Source organism: Bos javanicus, chromosome 13 (assembly GCF_032452875.1).
Source record: "Bos javanicus breed banteng chromosome 13, ARS-OSU_banteng_1.0, whole genome shotgun sequence".
NCBI classification, from domain to species: Eukaryota; Metazoa; Chordata; class Mammalia; order Artiodactyla; family Bovidae; genus Bos; species Bos javanicus.
The window spans coordinates 56,762,665-56,781,433 of NC_083880.1; the positions used below are offsets into that span (position 1 = coordinate 56,762,665).

Consider the following 18,769-nt stretch of genomic DNA (forward strand, 5'->3'; position numbering starts at 1 on the left):
CAGCCATGAAATTAAAAGACACTTGCTCCTTGGAAGGAAAGCTTTGACAAATCAAGACAGCTTAGGATGTGAGAGTTGGACCATAAAGAAGTTGAACGCCGAAAAATTGATGCTGGAGAAGACTCTTGAGAGTTCTTTGGACTACAAGGAGATCAAACCAGTCAATCCTAAAGGAAATCAACCCTGAATATTCATTGGAAGGACTGACATTGAAGCTTCGATACTTTGGCCACCTGATGCAAAGAGCTGGCTCATTGGAAGATACCCTGATGCTGGGAAAGATTGAGGGCAGAGGGAAAAGGGGGGTGACAGAGAATAAATGGTTCGATAGTATCACTGACTCAATGAACGTGAATGTGAGCAAACTCCGGGAGATAGTGAAGGACAAGGAAGCCTGGCGTGTTGCAGTCTATGAGGTCACAAAGAGTCTGACATGACTTAGTAACCAAACAACAACCAAGCTACCACTGCACTATTACTACTGGGACTATAACTTGTGCAGGATAAGCTCAGACTCTGGGTAAAGCAGGCAAGCATCACCATCCATTTCATAGGCTCAGACAGATGGAGTGATTACCCTGGGCTCCCTCAGTCTGCACCTCCCAGCCACGTGAGCTCTCAACCACCAGACCACCTGCGCCCCTGGGTATGGATCATGTTTTATTTATGCTGAAGGGAGACTGGTATTGCTTTGCATTTCCTTATAAAACATGCTGTACTTTCCTTGACAGACTCCCAAGCAACTGAGGAAAACCAAGAGCAGCTGACGCCATGGGAAGTCTCAAAGGCCATGAGCTGATGAGAACGAGGGGGCCTGAGCCCCACCTGCAGGGGGCCTGGGGCCCTGGATGCTGCTCTTCCTTCCCTGCAAAGGAGTAGAGGAAAACAAAAGAAAGGGAAAGACTAGAGATCTCTTCAGGAAAACTGGAGATACAACGGGAATACATAATGCAAGGATGGGCATGTTAAACGACAGAAACTGTAAGGAGCTAACAGAAGCAGAACAGATTAGGAAGAGATGGCAAGAATACACAGAACTATACAAAAAAAAAGCCATAATGAGCCAGACAACATGGTTATCTGGACACCATGTGCTCCACCCCAAGTCCAATTTGTACGCATATATCCTCGGAGGCTTAGATTTTGTTAAACCTTTCCTGATTTGGAAGTGCTATTTTCTATTGCTTAGCTACTTCCAGTGAAAAGCAGAACATGTGAGACCCAGGCTTCACAGCCACTGCTCTGCCTGCATTGTCCTGGCCTCGCCCACCTCCCAGACCTTGTGGGACCACCGCATCTCTCCCTCCAGAGTTGGGAGGGGGAGGTCTCGTCTTACCCTCCCCCCCAACATCCCATAGGGCCCATTCTCAGCCCTGCCCTACGAGTCCTTTCTGTATTTTTGCAACAAATCGTTGCAGGTGCCTAGTTAACCCCAGCATTCCTCTTGACCTTGGAGGCTACATCATATTCACACGGGCCTCTTGCCACAGCAGTGGAGCAGGGAGGTGGCACCAAGCTAGGGGCCGGGATGGTTTATCTGGGTAGAACAGGCCTCTGTGTCCCCTGAGGTTTCTAAACAGAGGGAGACTAAGAGCCCCGAGAATATGCCCAGAGTCCCTGGAGGGCTGGGGAAGTAAGTCTGGTAAATTTGCTTCTCCACACAAAAAAAGAAGAGAAACTGCTAATACAAAGGTCTTTGCTCCTGGGATCTCAAAATCCTCTTCGGAGGGTTGTAGAGACCTGGACCCTGTACCTCCCAGGGTGGCTGGTAACTCGAGATCACCACCCCAACCAGTTACTGTACTGGATGCACCCTGAGCTGGACTGGCAGGGTCTGAGGGGTCCTCGCCCCTCCCTCAGCCTTCCACCACTTCAGGCCCCATTTCTCTCCAAGCAAGAGTCAGCGTGAAGCTCAGATGTGGGCTTCAGTTCTGGAAGTGGGGTACCTGGACCTCAAGGAGACCGAGAGCCACTGTTTCCTAAGTGCTTCCCATGTGTCAAAGACGGACAATGAAGATGCTGATGGTGATGATAGAGATGTAGATGAAGATGTTGCTAAAGATGGTGGGAAAGAAGATGAAGAAGATAACAACAAAAATGATGAAGACATATGATGTAGAAAGAGAAGAAAAAGATGGATAAGACACTGATGAAAATGATGGTGGTGTCATGAAGATGGACAAGGTGATGGATGAGGTGATGAAGATGGTGAAGAGGATCAAGACAGTGATGGTGATGAAGATGCTGAGGAAGAGAATAAAGTTAGTGAAGAACAGGATGGTGACACTGATCATGATAATGGGCCTTCATACAAGCATATCCCTCAACCCTTGTGACAGTAACTGAGAAATTACCAAGTGCCCACATGGCCCAGGTACTGTTCTAAGGATTGGAGATAAGGCTCAGGGGTGAGGGGCTCCTTTGGGTGATGAAAACGTCCTAAAATTGCTAGTGGTGATGGACGCACAACTCACGGATATACGAGGACCACTCAACTGTGCACTTTGAAAGGGTGGATTGTACGGTATGGAAATTACATTTCACACTGTTAAAAGAAATTCCCTACTTCCATATTTATTTGTTTTATTCTCTGGTGCTTCCTCCCTACCACACAGAAGTCCAGACATTTTACGTATCCCGTCTCTCTGCATCCTTTCTGCAGCCCTAAGAGATAGGCTTTGTTGTAATCATTCCAATTTTACAGAAGAGAACAATGAGGCACACACCAGAGAGGTCACCTGCCTGTAGTCACACAGCCAGAAAACAGCAGAGCCAAGACAGGAAGCAAGACATCCTGCCCAGAGTCCATGCTCTCCCCACCACACAGAGACACTTCCTCTGACCAGGATGAGAGCCAAGGGGGTCGCACACAAGGTCTTCCAGGTCAGCCCCTTCGCCCACCAGGTGCAACGATAAGACCCGTTGGGGCTGCACGGGACGCTGGTGCACACCAGCTCTCGATGCTTCTACTGCTGACCATCAGTTCCCTCTTCTCCTCTATTGTCTGAAAAGCCCTTTAGAAGTTGTCCCTCCGGCCGTTTCAGAGCCAGGGCAGACACATGTCCTGTCCTGTGTCTGCCCTGGAATGCCGAGTCCAGCCCTCTGAGGCTCTGGCCGTGCAGTCGAGCTGGGCTGGGAGAACACCCTGTGCCTTCCTTGCGGACGGCGGCTCATTAACCAGCAGCCTCCTTCAACAGCGGCCTCTCCTGACTCAGTCCAGCTGGGCCCCCAGCGGCAGTCCCAGCCTGGCTGCAAGATTCCACCTCCCGAAGTCAGGGAGCCCAGGCCTGGCCCCTCCTCAGCAACATGAGGAAGGACTCGGCTGCCCTTGTCCCACTGCATCCAAGCAGAAACACCTGCCCCAGTGTACCAACCGAAATCCCCAAATTACTCAGCATCACCTCGTGGCTGGAGGCCTGCAGGCTGATGGAACAGAGGAATGTGGGTTTCAAGTTCCCTCACTTCCTTTGGATTACATTTAATGCTGCCCAGTTCCCATAGATGGACGGGACCTATTAAACCCAACACATCTGTTCTGTCCCCAGGGGTCCCTCTCAGGAAAACAGCCGGCCACTTGCTGTCCCTCTGTTGTGCTGCATGTTTGGAGGGAACACCCTGCGGTAGGAAACGCACCCACGATCAAAGGAACCTCACAACCCGGAAAATGTGCTGGTGCTTCAGTGACCCTGATCTTGAGCTGGTGCTGCTGGTAACTTGCATCCTGAGTTCAACACCGCCGGGGAGGTGCCTCCACATGGTCCTCCCACTCCTGCTCATGGCTTGGACCCCCAGGAAGAGTGCCAGGGATGCGTGTCCAAACGTGGATACAGAGCCTCCCTCCTGCACCTGCCTGCCTTCTTCCTGTCTTCCCTCCCCCAGCACAGAGCATCAACTCCATCCTGTTGGGGCCACCTCCTCCAGCCCTCACCCACATCCTGCTCCCTATCCTCTCCCGGCTCTCAGTCCATCCCTCTCCAGTCCCATTGTCATGTGCCGACATTCCTCTCCTCAGCTCTTACAGACCAGTCATGTGGCCGCTTTAGGCCCCCTGCTGACCCCCTACATGTAGGCAGAGGGGTCCTCGGATATGCCCTCGCCCTGCCACACCCCTGCTTGCAACCCCTCTGGGACCCTCACTGCTTCTCAGGAAAGGCCAGATGTCTCTGGCCACTGTTTGCACCAATTTATGGAGTGGCTGCTCAATGGATGAGGGACCATCAAGTGAGAACAGACAGGATCCTGGCATTCTAGTAGGGAGCCAGACCCCAAACTGGCAAAGGAAGGAATAAAGGGTAACTTCAGACAGCAGTTATTGCAGGGAAGAAAACAGTGGGATGATGGGATGGAGAGAAAGGCTATGAGGCCATGACCCTGGGGAGGATGGGGGTGGGGGCATCAAGGGAGGGTCCTTCTGGGAGGGACCAGAGGTGGCTGCGTGTGGCCCAGGAGCAGGAGGCCGCCCACCCCTTGGTCCTGCTGAGCCCTTCAGCTTCCCCCACCCTGCCCACCCCAGCTCCTCACAACCACACCACATTCTCCAAGAGGCAATGCGGATTCAGGCTGCGGTACCCTCTTGCAGCTGCTCTCTGCCTGGGACATCCTTGCACGCCAGCCCACCATGTGGACTGACACGTATCAAGACCATGCTCCTCATTACCCACTCTTCAAAGCCTCACCCCAACTCTGCCTCCCTCCTGCCAGCTTAATCTCTTCCTCCTAGACCCTCGCTTCCATGGCTGATTCATATGTCTATTTTGTACGTATCTGATTAGATATGATGGTTCCTGATGCGCCTCTGCACCCCGGCACCCAGCCCCTACGCTTTGCAGGGACCCGAGGTTTGTGACGGGGTTTGTGCTCCCCGGAGACATGCAAGGGCGTGGAAGCGATGCCGTGGGAGAAACAGGCCTGCTCTGCTGCAGTCTCAACCAGATTCCCCGTTAAGTCATCACAACATCCCCTTACATCACAGTGAGTGTGCATACACCGTGGGGTAGGAGGCAAATCTACAAGGTACTGAAGTGTGGTGCTAACAGCTGTCATTACACGAGCCGGGGGTGGTTGCACCGGGCCCTCAGGAGCTGCACCCTCAGTGATGCTACGGCAGGTGTACATGGCCCCACATGGCAGAGAACAAGAAGGAAGGTTCTAGAGTTGCTGACACTGAAGCAGACAAAAGACCAGAGGAGGATGTGGACCTTATCCGCTTGTTAGTTCTGATGCACCAGAAAGGGATGCTCCCTGGAGTGGCTGCTACTGCTAAGTCGCTTCAGTCGTGTCCGAATCTGTGTGATCCCATAGACGGCAGTCCACCAGGCTCCCCCATCCCTGGGATTCTCCAGGCAAGAACACTGGAGTGGGTTGCCATTTCCTTCTCCACTGCATGAAAGTGAAAAGTGAAAGTGAAGTTGCTCAGTCGTGTCTGACTCTTCACAACCCCATGGACTGCAGCCTACCAGGCTCCTCCATCCATGGGATTTTCTAGGCAAAAGTACTGGAGTGGGGTGCCATTGCCCTGGAGTGGAGTGTTTGGTTAAAATATTCGACTTGCCATCCTGGCTGTTCACCCGCTTGGCTGTTTTTGAGTCACATGCCTGCCAGTGGTGGGTGGCATGTAAACCACCACCCTCTAGGATGGGGTGTTTTTAGTTCATTATCAGTATTTATGCTAGCAAAATATAATGTAAAAATATTTTAAAATATTTAAAAACTTTCTAGTCACTTTAATTGGGGATGAAAGTTTCTTTGTTATTATAAATTTTTCACATCTCTAGTTACTAGTGAAGCTGAATTATCTTCATATGTTTATTTAGAAATTTTGCTCCCTCCTTCCCAAACCATGAATTCTAGGCTATTTCCCAGTGATCTACGGAGTTCTGCTAACAACTGGTCTTCATTCATGAATGATGAAATCATCTCACTCACTGTGTTTTCCCTCCTCTTTTCTCATTCCTGGAAATGATGTTGTTGTTTTAGTTGCTTAGTCGTGTGGAACTCTTTGGCGACCCCATGGACTGCAGCCTGCCAGGCTCCTCTGTCCATGGGATTTTTTCAGGCAAGAATACTGGAGTGGGCTGCCATTTCCTCCTCCAGGGGATCTTCCTGATGCAGGGAGATCCAGATCCCACGTCTCCTTCATTGGCAGGCAGATTCTTTACCACTGAGCCCGCAGGGAAACCCTCTAGAAATGCTGTTCTTATGAATAACACATAAAAAGAAGTAAGCACTGTATGTAGTTCTATATTAAAAGTAAAGATTTTGACAGCAAGAGGGAAAAGGTGCCCGTCTGTCCCTTACACACTAGACCACTATTACAAATGAAAATTTAAACACTAGCAGAAGAATGGAAAACCCTCTGCCACGATGCTAGTGGCAAAATCTCGTGTATGCTATTTTGTGTATACACAAAAATATGTATTTTTAGTTATACTTTTATATTTAAAGTTGAGAACTGGATTTGAAATCATGTATAGAAAAATATACTTTCTAAAGATAAAATTAAGAGTTGAGGAAATTAAAGTAACACTGAGAAAAAAAACAACAAAACAATCCCACTCCTGGGCGCATACCTGAAGGAAACCATAATTCCAAAAGAGGCATGCACCCCAATGTTTACTGCAGCTCTATTTACAACAGCCAGGCCGTGGAAGCAACTTAAATGCCCATCAACAGAAGAATGGATAAAGAATCTGTGGCACATATATGCAATGGAATATTACTCAGCCATAAAGAAGAACGAAACCGTGCTTTTGCAGAGTCACAGATGGACTTAGAGACTGGTATACAGAGTGAAGTAAGTCAAAGAGAAAAACAAATATCATATATTTAATACATATATGTGGAATCTAGAAAAATGGTACAGATGAACCTATTTGCAAAGCAGAAAGAGAGACACAAATGTAAAGGCAAATGTATGGACACCAAGGTGGGAAAGAGAGGGGCAGGGTGAATTGGGAAATTGGGATTAACATTATATAGCACTATGTATAAAATAGGTACTAACGAGAACCTACTGTATAGCATGGAGACCTCTACTTAATGTTCTGTGGTGAACTAAATGGGAAAGAAACCCCAAAAAGAAGGGATACATATACACATATGCACACACACACTCTCAGCTGATTCACTGCTATGCAGCAGAAAATACAACATTGTAAAGCAACTATACTCTAATAAAACAAATTTTTAAAGGAATACAACCAGAGCACATCTGGAGAACTACAACAGATGGGAAAGAGAGGTAAGAAAAGAAAATTCAAACTGAAACAGAGATGCTCCCCAGTAATCCTGTCTCACTCCTGGCTCCTCACTCTCTCCACAGCCTCAGCCTCAGGTGGGCATCGGCTTTGCATGAATGCTTTAGAAAAACTTCAAGTTCTATACTTTAGAAATTACTGGCAATTATCCAAAATCTCCAATGTTAAGTCAAATGACAGGAGTCTATTTTAATATCTATTTGGTTTCTGGTAACCATGACAAAAATGTAAATAGGTGAGTTAGACATAGTATGATCAATAAATGTGAGACTCCTTCCTTCCAAAAAAAAGTTGATGAAATTAAGACAAAGGCCATACAAGAGAAGGTTAAACATAGACACACAACCCAAATGATATAAGGCAGTTAGTTGCACACTTGGCTCCGAGCTTCCTGGTAGCCAGGACAAAAAGGGAAACACGATTATCTACAAACATGCACGCTCCTTAAAAAACCAATGTAATAAGCGTGGCTTATTTTGGTCCCAAGGTCTCCGAGAACAGTCTCCCAAGGGTCCTGAGGGAGGGAATACGGCTCAGCGCAAGACAGAAGCGAGACTCAAGGGAAGGGCTCTGTTCAGGAGATCTGGGGTGGGGCCTCGGAATCAGCACTTTCACAAAACTCCCTGGTGACCTGGATGGACGCTCTGATGTGGGGACTGGCGTGGATGGGATGACCGATGACCCCGCCCCCCATACTTCCTGCTGTATGAGCACAGGCAAGGGACTGCACTGTCCTGAGCCAGTTATCTTCATCCGAAAATAGGACTATTAACAATTCCTACCGTAGAGAGCTCTCACAAGGCTCCAAGGAGGTGATGTGTTTGAAACACTTGGCAGGAAGCTGGTACACAGAAGACACTAAATAAGTGTTAACAATGACCATCATTAATAACCATGCTTCTCTGTCCCCACTTATATGATGTCTGCATGGCTGGACTCAAGACACCCAGGAGGAGCTGGGCTCTTACCCAGCACTGCTGAAGAGGAAAATCAGCAAGTGTTTATCAATATCCGTTATTATACAATCCCCCGCCCTCTGCAAGGATGCCTCAACACTTCCCAAAGGAGCAGCTTCCTTTCCAGCAATTAAGTCTTTTTTTTCCTGCTAAGCCCAGAAAAAGTCAGGTTTCAATATTTTCAAAACCCTGTGTCCATAGAACTGAGACCCTGCTCTTTGCCCCAGGTTTCCTGGCACCTTTAGCAGAAACAAAGCCCCACGGCATGATTATCAGGGGTGCCAATCTCCACCACCATCCTTAAAAGCAACAAGCCGCCTCCTTAAGTTCTGCAGTTTTCAAAACAGGTGCGGGGGAGGGGAGCAGTAGCACAAAACACTTGTTTTCTGGGAACTTGTGTTTCCTGGAGGCCTGAGTGGCGGCAGTTTGTTCTGGAAACGGGAGAACAGGACATGCAGAGGAACCAGCTCGAGGAGCACTTAATGCCCACACAAACGTGCTAACTACCAGCTCCTGGAGGACACTACTGAGCATTCATCAGCTTCTCACAAGGCGGTCCTAGAGCAGAGGAGCCCCCAAGGGAGACTTAATAGAAGGTCATGCAGCATTCTGGAGGTTCCTGGCACCCCGCCCCCCAGCTCCAGGCAAATTGCACCATAAGGGCTTCCCTGGTGGCTCAGACAGTAAAGAATCTTCTACAATGCAGGAGACCTGGGTTTCATCCCTGGGTTGGGAAGATCCCCTGGAGGAGGGAGTGACAACCCACTCTAATATTCTTGCCTGGGAAATCCCACAGACAGAGGGACCTGATGGGCTACAGCCCATGGGGTTGCAAAGAGTCAAACACAACTGAGCAACTAACACTTTCACGGGGAACAAAAGCAAGGTCGTTAACAACTACACTAACACAACCTGAGTTCTACAGCAGCTCAGCACCCTGGCCTGGCCTCCGCCCCTCCTAGATGACCACTAGTTAAGTGCACCCAGCCAGGACCATCAGCAGCAGCTCCACGCCCCTCCCCTCCCCACCAGGAACACACTTTCACCTGTCTGTAGAGGGACTATCCTAGACTCTTCCGAAGGTCCCAGGAGGAAGGTGCTGCTACGGTGTTGAATTTACAAACCGGGGGAGATTCGGAGAAGGCGGTGCTGACACAAGCCCACAGCACTGTGAGGGAAGCCTGGGATTTGAACCCTCCTGGCTGCCTTTCCCCAAAGCCCATGGTTGGCCCAGAGTCTCTCTCTGGATATTTTCACTAACCGTGCTGTTTCCGGGATAGGGGGCACATCTGCATCCCCTCCAGTGATCCCCACCTTAACACAGGCATGAAGCGTTTTGCACAGAGGCTCCGGGCCTGGCTGGAGGCCTGAATGTCCTGACGGAAGCCACACAAAATGAGAAAACCCAGAGACTCAGATAAGCCAGAGACCGCCTCTGAGAACCTGCTTCCCCTGCCACCCAGGCTGGGAGTTCTGAGGAACCTAGCCCACCTCCTCAGAGCTGTGTGACCCCGGGCAAGTTTCTAAACCTCTCTCATCAAGTCTTAGTTTTCTCATTTGTAAAATGGAGATGATGACGATCGGTTCCTACAAAGATTAAATGAAATGAGGGAAAGCAAGCAAAACTCACTGCACGGGCTCTGCACTTAGAGGCAAAGTTGTCATTTGATAATTTTGTAAACAAATGCTGAATTCTAGTGCTGGACACCTCAAGCTTATAACAACAACAATAGTAATAAAGAAAGCTGTCAGGCACCCTTATCACCGGCTCCTCTTAAACGGTGAGCACACAACTGTACTGAAGCAAGACCATAACTTCCAGAACTCGCCCACTGTGCGAGGCCCTGGAGCTTTGGGTCTGTGAGACGCTACAGATTCATTTACACACACAGTAAAGGTGGGCTGGGCTGCTGGACAGAAAGCGGGTGAGAACTACCACGGGGCTTCACTCCCCCCAAGCTGACTCTGACTTCATATGCCGCCCCCTCCTCCACAACAAGGAGCAGCACATAGAGTGGGGGAGACCAAGACCACTTCATCCAAAAATGCTCTAGGAGTGCCCAAAAGATGAAAGAGTCAGGGTCTGGAAATTTAAAAAAAATACACAAGACGAAAACACCAACTGCACTTCAGGATATGGTGAATGGCAGGTCGCCATGGCAACCAGAGGCTGAATTATTCAGCAAGTGTAGGCAGAAGAATCTCTGAAAGGAGGCAAAACAAAGACAAAGGATCCAATTAAACCACTTCTGTAGGGAAACAAACCAGGCAGCCGGGAGGGCTGTATCTGCCCCCCGGGATGTGATTTCTCAGCCATGGCCCCTCCGTGTCTAATTCCAGGCTTGCTTTTCCATTTTTAAACATGGTGACAAACAGCCAAAGAGCTACTATGTTCTACTCAAGATTTAAAACAAGCTACAGACTCAGTGACTAATGGAGGAGGTCCAGTCCAGAGCCTGGGTTTGGGGTATCACTTAATCAGAGGGACTTCGAGGTCCCAGCACCCTACCTTTTCCCACCTCCTGTCTGCCCTAGGAGACAGGAGTGGAGTCCCCAGAGTTCTCTTAAGTCAAGCATCATCATGATCATTTTGTTTTCCTTGAATCACATGTACTTAAAATGCTTACTATTTTTTCTTTAATTTGCTTAATATCTCATTTTGAAGGAAAACTTGGTTTTGTTTGAGTGTGTGCGTGCTAAGTCATTTCAGTCGTGTCTGCCTCTTTGTGACCGTATGGACCATAGCCTGCCAGGCTCCTCAGTCCATGGGATTTTCTAGGCAAGAATTCTAGAGTGGGTTGCCATTTCCTCCTCCAGGGTCCATTTTTCGGACCCTGAGATCAAACCCGCATCTCTTAGTATCTCCTGCATTGGCAGGCAGGTTCTTTATCACCTGCCCCATCTGGGAAGCCCCTGGTTTTGTTTAGCAAATAGAAAACCATTATCGACTGGCAAAGAAGACAACTGCAAATGCAACGTGTGTAAAAATCTTTTTTTTTTTCTTTTTTTTTTTTACATCTGGACAGGGGAGGATGTTTTAAGACTGGGCACAAATAGTGTGAACCACAAAGTACATCAGGGGCCGGGTGGGCTGTTGTTTATGTTTGTGCATAAACCTCCACTGGACCCCAGCCGCACTCACTCACCACACACAGGCCATGACTGAGTGAGTGTGACAACAGAGTTGTGTGGTCACGGTAGACACGGTAGGTCCCCGAGCAATACTCGTATCCAGCTCTTCATGGAGAACATCTGCTGACACCAGAAGTACATGATCGATCATCTGGTGACTTTAGAAATGAAGAGCTCTCACAAAGCAAAGGAAACATCAACAAAATGATGAGGCCGGCCCCAAAGAGGAAGAAGAGGTAGTAACATGTGCAGACCCAGAGAGGGCTGGGAGCTTCGATTTCCAGAGTAAACTCCTCAAGTCAGTAAGATAAAGAAAACTTCGGGTAATGGGCAGGAAAGGAACTGAAAAAGCTAATAAGCACTAAGAAAAAAAAAAAATTTAATCTCGCTAGAAATGAGAGAGATGGAAAACCATGCCTCCTGTGATAGTGCATGGCATTATGAGACAGGCAGCCGGGACACAGAGCCTGATCGGCTGGCACATCCCTTCGGTCATGAGATACATGCAGCCGTGTTCCCAGCCCTCCCTCCTTCCCACCCACATGCACTCATTGAGCATCTGGTTGGTACCAAGCCCGAGAGTGGGTACCACCACACAGGAAGAGGTCTGAAGATGCTCTCAGGGGTGTGGGGCTCAGGGGACCTCTCTCCCTCATTTCCCACAGCTCTATCTGCAGCAACAACCACAGCACCGGCCTGCCCCTCATTCGAGTGAGATAAGCCTTTGTTGACTGACCAGACACAGAGACAAGTGCTTGGGGGTCTGACAGTCTCACTGCAATCAGGCTAGGAACATCCAACTTGGAGAGACTCCTTCAACCCATTAAAATCAGGGAATTCATTAAAGTCCCCCCTCTCCCCAGAGACTGATCCAGGTTGGCGGTGGGGGGCGGGGCTCGTCAATCAGTATTTTAAAAAGCTTCTCCACAGGGAGCCCTGTTCTGGGTTTGGGGCCACTGGTCACCATGGGCACCTCAACAGCCATCCACAGTGGACACCCTCGCCACACAGCTCACAGCCAACACAAAAGGAGGGGCTCCCAGGCCACACCAGCTACGGTGAGCACTGATTTGAAAAATGTTAGTTGCTCAGTCATGTCTGACTCTCTGCGACCCCATGGATGCTAGCCCACCAGGCTCCTCTGTCCATGGACTTCTCCAGGCAAGGATCCTGGAGTGGGTAGCCATTCCCTTCTCCGGGGGATCTTCCAGAGGTTGAACTCAGGTCTCCCGCATTCAGGCAGACTCTTTATCATCTGAGCCACCGGGAAACCCTGAGCACTGACTTACTGAGCACCCACTACATGCCCCAGGTCTGCAATGCACCATCCTTATGGGACCTCCCTGCAACTCACAATGACCTTGACAGCATCAGCACCCCACTTCATGAATGAGAAAAGCAAGACCTGGGGAGGTGAGTCCATTGGCCCAAGATCCCCAGCATATTAGCACAGAGTGGCGATTCAAACTGGGACTATGTGATTCCAGGCCCTCAGGACCCCAGCCGGGGACCCCACAGCCTGCAGAAATGTGACCCCACTGCTCCTTCTCTGTGAGCCCACAGCTGGTGTCATCCCCATTTCACAGGCGAGAAAACTGAGACCCAGAGAAATGCAACATCTGGGTGCTGGGCTTTACCCACTTCCACTCACTGCCCTCGGCCCTGAAAAAGCGGAAGTAAAGGCATTCAGAGGGTGACACACTGGGCCCAAGCCCCCAGCAGGATGGGGAACAAGGGCCCATCTGCCTGCAGTGAGGAGGCGTAGCCTCAGGCAGAGGGACGACCTGGAGGGGAAGCCCAGGGAGACCTTCAGGGGAGTGGTCCTAGAAGGGGTGGCAGTGGGTCCGTCCCCAGGGGATGTGTGGTTGTCACAGTGGTGGGGGGTGGGGGCGGGCTGTGAGCATCCCCAGGGCAGAGGCCAGGGATGCTGCTAAATGTCCCACGATGCATAGGACACCAGAGACACCCGGCCAAAACACTGGGACCCCTGAGCTCAGGAGCCCCTGCTTTAGAGCCCCGCTTCTCCGAGGGTGCCACAGACCAGCAGACCCCACCCCGTCCCCCCAGAGCTTGTCCAAACCACAGGCCCTGCTTTTATAACCAGTCCTTCTCCACAAGGAAGACTGGCCCCGGGTGGGAGGGACTCAGCAGTATCTAGGGACACGTCAGTTGTCACGGGGGATGTCGTGTGTCCAGGCCAGGGAGGCCGCCAAGCATCGGATGCTCCGATGGCCCCCACAGCAAGAAACTTCAGTCCCAAACATTGATGGCGGTGGGTGCAACGCAGGGCCGGGCTGTGGGCAGGTGGGACCAGCCCCTCTGGGGCCCATGCACCCACACTTACTTGGAGAGCTTCATTTCGATCTGCTGCCGGATCTCCTGCCGCTCCTCATCCGTCCTCTGGGGGAAGATGTTTCGGTCCTCCAGCTCCTGCCTGCTGGGCCGGTTCCTCAGCTTCACCGCTAGGAGCTCCTTCTTGCATTTCCTTGGCAGGGTCCCTGGGAAAAGGGGCGATGACATGACAGGTGTCAGGAGGTGCCGGCTGCCGCGGGAGACGCTCCCCATCCCCACTGCAGGGAAACCCTGCACCAGAGCCACAGGGGTGAGTCCGGCAGCTGTAGTGCTCCCTAGAGAATGGGGCCTCCTTCACAAAGCCCCCTCGTCCCACACCTTCCATGGGTGGGGCACCGATTGTGCATGCAGGTCTCCACTGACCATCGTGAGAGACACTTGCTGTCCCAGAGCAATTATCAATAGCACCACCTTCTCTTTCAAAAGTGTCCAAGTTCGGGTCATAAATTAGTTACTTTTATCCATGATGGCCCTTCCCTTCCTCCCCACTGCCTGCTACCCCATGGCCACCTGGATCCCCTTTCATTCCTGGAACATCCCAGCTCAGGGTCTCAGCAACATGTCCGTCCAGTGCTGAGCACCCCACTCTGCCTGGACCATCCTGGGCTGGCTACCTTCTGAACCATGTCATTGGCCTGGAACCCGGCCCTCAGAGACCCAATAGGTCCTCTAATCTCCGTCACCCTCAGGATCAATTCCTCCCTTATCTGATCTTTCTGGTTCCTTAGTTTATCATCTGTCTCCTCCACTAGACTGAAAGTTCCATGATAGTCTGTTCTCCTTGGTCCTGGAACAGTGTTGACGCAGGTTATCCTTTTGAGTGAGCCTGACTCAGGGTCTAGAAGGCTGACACTGATCTTTCTCTCTCCCCACGTCCGGAAGCAGCAGAGTGACATCTGAGTGCACATAAAATGTAAGATCTTAAGGAATGATGTTCAGATTTACCTAACGCATTATTGACTTGGAGATTTTTGCAGAAACTAGCACCTTTAGCTGGCAATTTACGTAAGAGAACATTGAAACACTCCAGTCACTAACTTTCGGGTAACAAAAGAAAGTAAAAGTGTTAGCTGCTCAGTCGAGTCTGACTCTTAGCGACCCCATGAACTGCATAGCCTGCCAGGCTTCTCTGTCCACAGAATTCTCCAGGCAAGAATACTGGAGTGGGTTACATTCCTTCTCCAGGGGATCTTCCCAACCCAGGGATTGAACCCGAGTCTCCCGCATTGCAGGATGGATCCTACCATCTGAACCACCACGGAAGTTGGGTAACAGAAGTAGTAGTAACATCTCTCTCGTCAGTAAGATGCTAATAGCAGAAATGGGGATTGGCTGCATTCAGGGTCAGAGAAGGGTCACGCCTTAGGTGCCAGGACATGGCACTGAGCTTCCTGAACACCAGAGTCCCTACCTGCAGCAGCCAGTGCGCATGCTGACAACTGGCAAAAAACTCCAAGTATTAATACAACGTAGACTGCAATTCTGAGGGTGTGTGGTTTTGCACTTTTATTAGGGGATAGGTTTAATTCTTGGAGTTCAAACCATCATCCAATGTGGTCATCCCACAGCTGGAGGCAAACTATGTATTAATAATCGCGTCTCCCTAAAGAAAGTCAATTCCAAGCATGGGGTACGGATACGCAAAGTAAGAAATATGTCCAGCAAAGTGATAGTTTAACAGAAATTTGGGATAAAGTAAGATACAAAAAATCGTACTTGACTGAAACTTGACTTTCTAATGTGAACTTGTTTACTATGTGTTTTATAGACAAAGAGAAAAATAATGACCCCAGAAACCATTTTGGCCAGGACTCCAGCCTGATTTGCTTTAATAGCTTTATACATGATTGGAGTCCTGTATTTATAGAATCATAAAAGCCTAAAGCAGTCACATGCATTTTTCTGTTGATCTCTGCTGCATGGTCTGGGGAAAATTGAAAGCCAAACTGGCATTTATGAATTGAGGGAGCCTCAAAGGTCTCGGGACACGTCCTTCGTGAATGTCAAGGGTCTCATACATGGCGGGAAGGCGAGAGGGATTGCCATTTTAGACGAGTGTAATATGCTTAACCATGAAATGACACTGAAGGCAGTTTAATCTTTTCAGCTTTTGATAAAGAACGTCTTTAAGCCTACTGCAAATGTCTCAGGCTTGTCATTACAAACTTTAAGCATATTTGTTCTTAACTGAAAGACCCTTTCCATCAGAGATTTCTAGATGTGATGAGAATTCACTACACAGGAAGTCTTAGTTCTAAGAGCAGGTAATTCTCTGCTTAATCTTCGATCCTCTATGAGCACAGCTTGGGCACCTATAGGGCCATTATGAAAATGTCTGGGCTGACAGTCTTTCCCAGGCTATCAGGGGTTACCAGGTTTTAAGTAACCAGGTTTGGTTACTTAAAAGTCAAAGAGAAATTTCCAGACAAATGGCTTAAAATGAAGGTTTTACATGAATGTGAGTGGTACTTCTACCATACTGACAGCATGAGTCTAAATGAGCAGGTGATCCAGAGTAGGGTGTGATGCAGAGAAACGGAGGCCAGGAAACTTCCCTTCCTGACTGTGGGGACCATCGTCTCTGCAAGTGACCCCAAATACACTTGTGATCCTATCTTTGGAGCCAGAAATCCCCCTTCCAAGAGTCTGCTCCCAAAACAAATGGGACAAGCACATAAAACACACATACGAGGGTGTCCACCCAGCCTTACTTACAAAATAAAGAAATTAAACACAGTCGATTCATAGGAAAAGTCCCTGATGCTGGGAAGGATTGAGGGAAGGAGGAGAAGGGGGTGACAGAGGATGAGATGGTTGGATGTCATCACCGACTCAATGGACATGAGTCGGAGCAAACTCTGGGAGATAGTGAATGACAGGGAAGCCTAGTGTGTGGCAGTCCATGCGACTGCAAAGAGTTGGACACATCTTCGTGACTGAGCAACAACAACAAACACAGCCAAAATATCCCAGCAAGACAGCATGTGCCAAATTATGGTGTGTCATCTGAATATCATCAACCTATTAAAAACGGTGGTGGTGGCTGTTTACTCACTCAATCGTGTATGATTCTTTGTGACCCCATGGACTATAGCCCACCAGGCTCCTCTGTCCATGGGATTCTCCAGGCAAGAATACTGGAGTGGGTTGCCATTTCCTTCTCCAGGGGATATTTCTGACCCAAGGACAGAACCTGTATCTCCTGGATTGGCAGGCAGATTCTTTACCACTGAACCACCTGGGAAGCCCCGATTAAAAACAGTGCTACATTCATTATTGAGAGACAAAAAGACAGTCACGATACATTGCCAAGAAAAATAACTTGTAGGAAAATTATGCACCATATATATATATATAGATAGATAAATATAGATATATATCTGTATCTACATTTGCATTTAATTTTGTAAATATATACAATCTTCTTATAAATTGGCATAGACACTAGAAATGGACTTTACCTATTAATTTATCTGTATTTTATTTTTATCATCAACATAGTTTCCTTATCTCTAAATAATTGTTTAAAAAGAAAGACCTTTGTGGAGTAAAAGTAGTGAAGATGGTAGAAAATTCTCCCCTCCATAAGAACAACAAGAAAATTGCAAATATCATCAGGGTCAACGTCTTCAGAATTCCATAAAGTAATTTAAAGCAGCACAGGGGGTCTTTATTCAAGAGGAACTGGTGGGATTTCAGTGAGAATGTTTTGCTCCATCCAGTCCCCTGCCCCTCTCTCTAGATTGGAGCACCCTTGCAGCAGTCAGCTGTTTCCTGAGGACGGGGTGCCTGGGAGCCACTGTGGGGAGAGGAACGGCCCTCATCCCCAAAGAGCGGCATCATTTGACCTGCCACTGGTACCCTGAAGTCCCCACCCCATCCAAGGCTGCCTGCCTTGGATCTGACTCAGAGCCAGCCCAGTGCAAAATGTCTTCTCCCTGGGGGCATTGGTTGAAACAATATTGTCTTTCCAAGTGCAAGGCTTTCACTTATCTTCAGACCACTCTTGCTCAATACTCTATGGAGTTCTTAATTGGCCAAAGTGAATAAAAACCAACGCATGGGCCAAAAATACTAAGTCAGTTAAAAGTAAAACCTTGGACTCCCCCGGCGGCTCAGTGGTAAAGAATCTGCCTGCCAATGCAGGAGACACGGGTTTGATCCCTGGTATGGGAGGATCCCACATGCCATGGGGTGACTAAGCCCATGCAGCACAATGACTGAGCCTGTGCTCCAGAGCCTGGGAGCCACAACCACTGGAGCCCATGTGCTCTAGAGCCCATGCTCCGCAACAAGAGAAGCCACTGCAACAAGAAGCCCATACACCACAACCAGAGAAAACCCATGCCACAATGAAGACCCAGCACAGCCAAAAAGAAATAAATAAAATTATATATAAAAAAGGATGTTACAGATCCAGTTCCATTCCAGCCAATGCTGGAGAGCCTTTCCCAGGCATGGTTGGCTGGCAGACAGGGCTCAGCAGGCACGGTAGGCAAAGCTGGCTCTTCTCCCAGGGCCCAGCATGGCCAGAGAGCAGCAGACCCCAGAGCTCTGGACTCCACCTCACCGGGCAGGGGGCAACCTCCTGACTCCATGCAGGCTCACCACCAGCGAGTGTGGAATGCAGAACATCCCCCAGCCCTGTATCATCAGCGCCATTATCCACCCAGTAGGGAAAGGATGCTCGTGCGGGATGTCAGGCCTTGGACCACTCTCTTCCTTGTCAAGCCTACCTCTTCTCTCCCTACGCACTGCACTGGCCGGCGTCCTCCCATCAGTGTCCTTGGCTGGTTCTTCATCATCCCCTCTCTAGATGAGGGTGTGCCCAGGACTCAGCCCTCAAACCCTCCTTCATGTTTGCTTCCTACATGACCTCACCTGCCCCATGACACTAGGGACCAACTACTAAAACTCAGATTCTCCCTCTCCAGTCACATCTTCTCTCCTGAATCCATGCTGCATCTTCAGGCTGTCTCCACTCAGGTCCCAATCAAGCATCTCAAACTTAGCATGGCCATAACCGAGCTCCTGCTTTCTTGCTGAAGGTTAAGCAACAGAGCCAAGACTTAC

At 49.3% G+C, this 18,769-nt stretch overlaps 1 protein-coding gene and 1 long non-coding RNA gene across 6 annotated transcripts in view; one reads left to right on the forward strand and one right to left on the reverse strand.

Annotated features, from left to right (window-relative positions):
• Nucleotides 1-18,769, reverse strand: part of PHACTR3 (phosphatase and actin regulator 3) — a 206,068-nt gene that overhangs the window by 24,905 nt on the left and 162,394 nt on the right. For all 5 annotated transcript variants that reach the window (XM_061437008.1, XM_061437007.1, XM_061437011.1 and 2 more), the window contains exon 8: nucleotides 13,689-13,842. In XM_061437008.1, coding sequence (XP_061292992.1) covers nucleotides 13,689-13,842 — 154 coding nt within the window. The remainder of the gene's footprint in view (nucleotides 1-13,688; nucleotides 13,843-18,769) is intronic.
• LOC133259464 (uncharacterized) lies at nucleotides 326-2,558 on the forward strand. The gene is made up of 2 exons (XR_009740403.1): nucleotides 326-646; nucleotides 732-2,558. It is a non-coding gene; the product is annotated as an uncharacterized LOC133259464 (long non-coding RNA).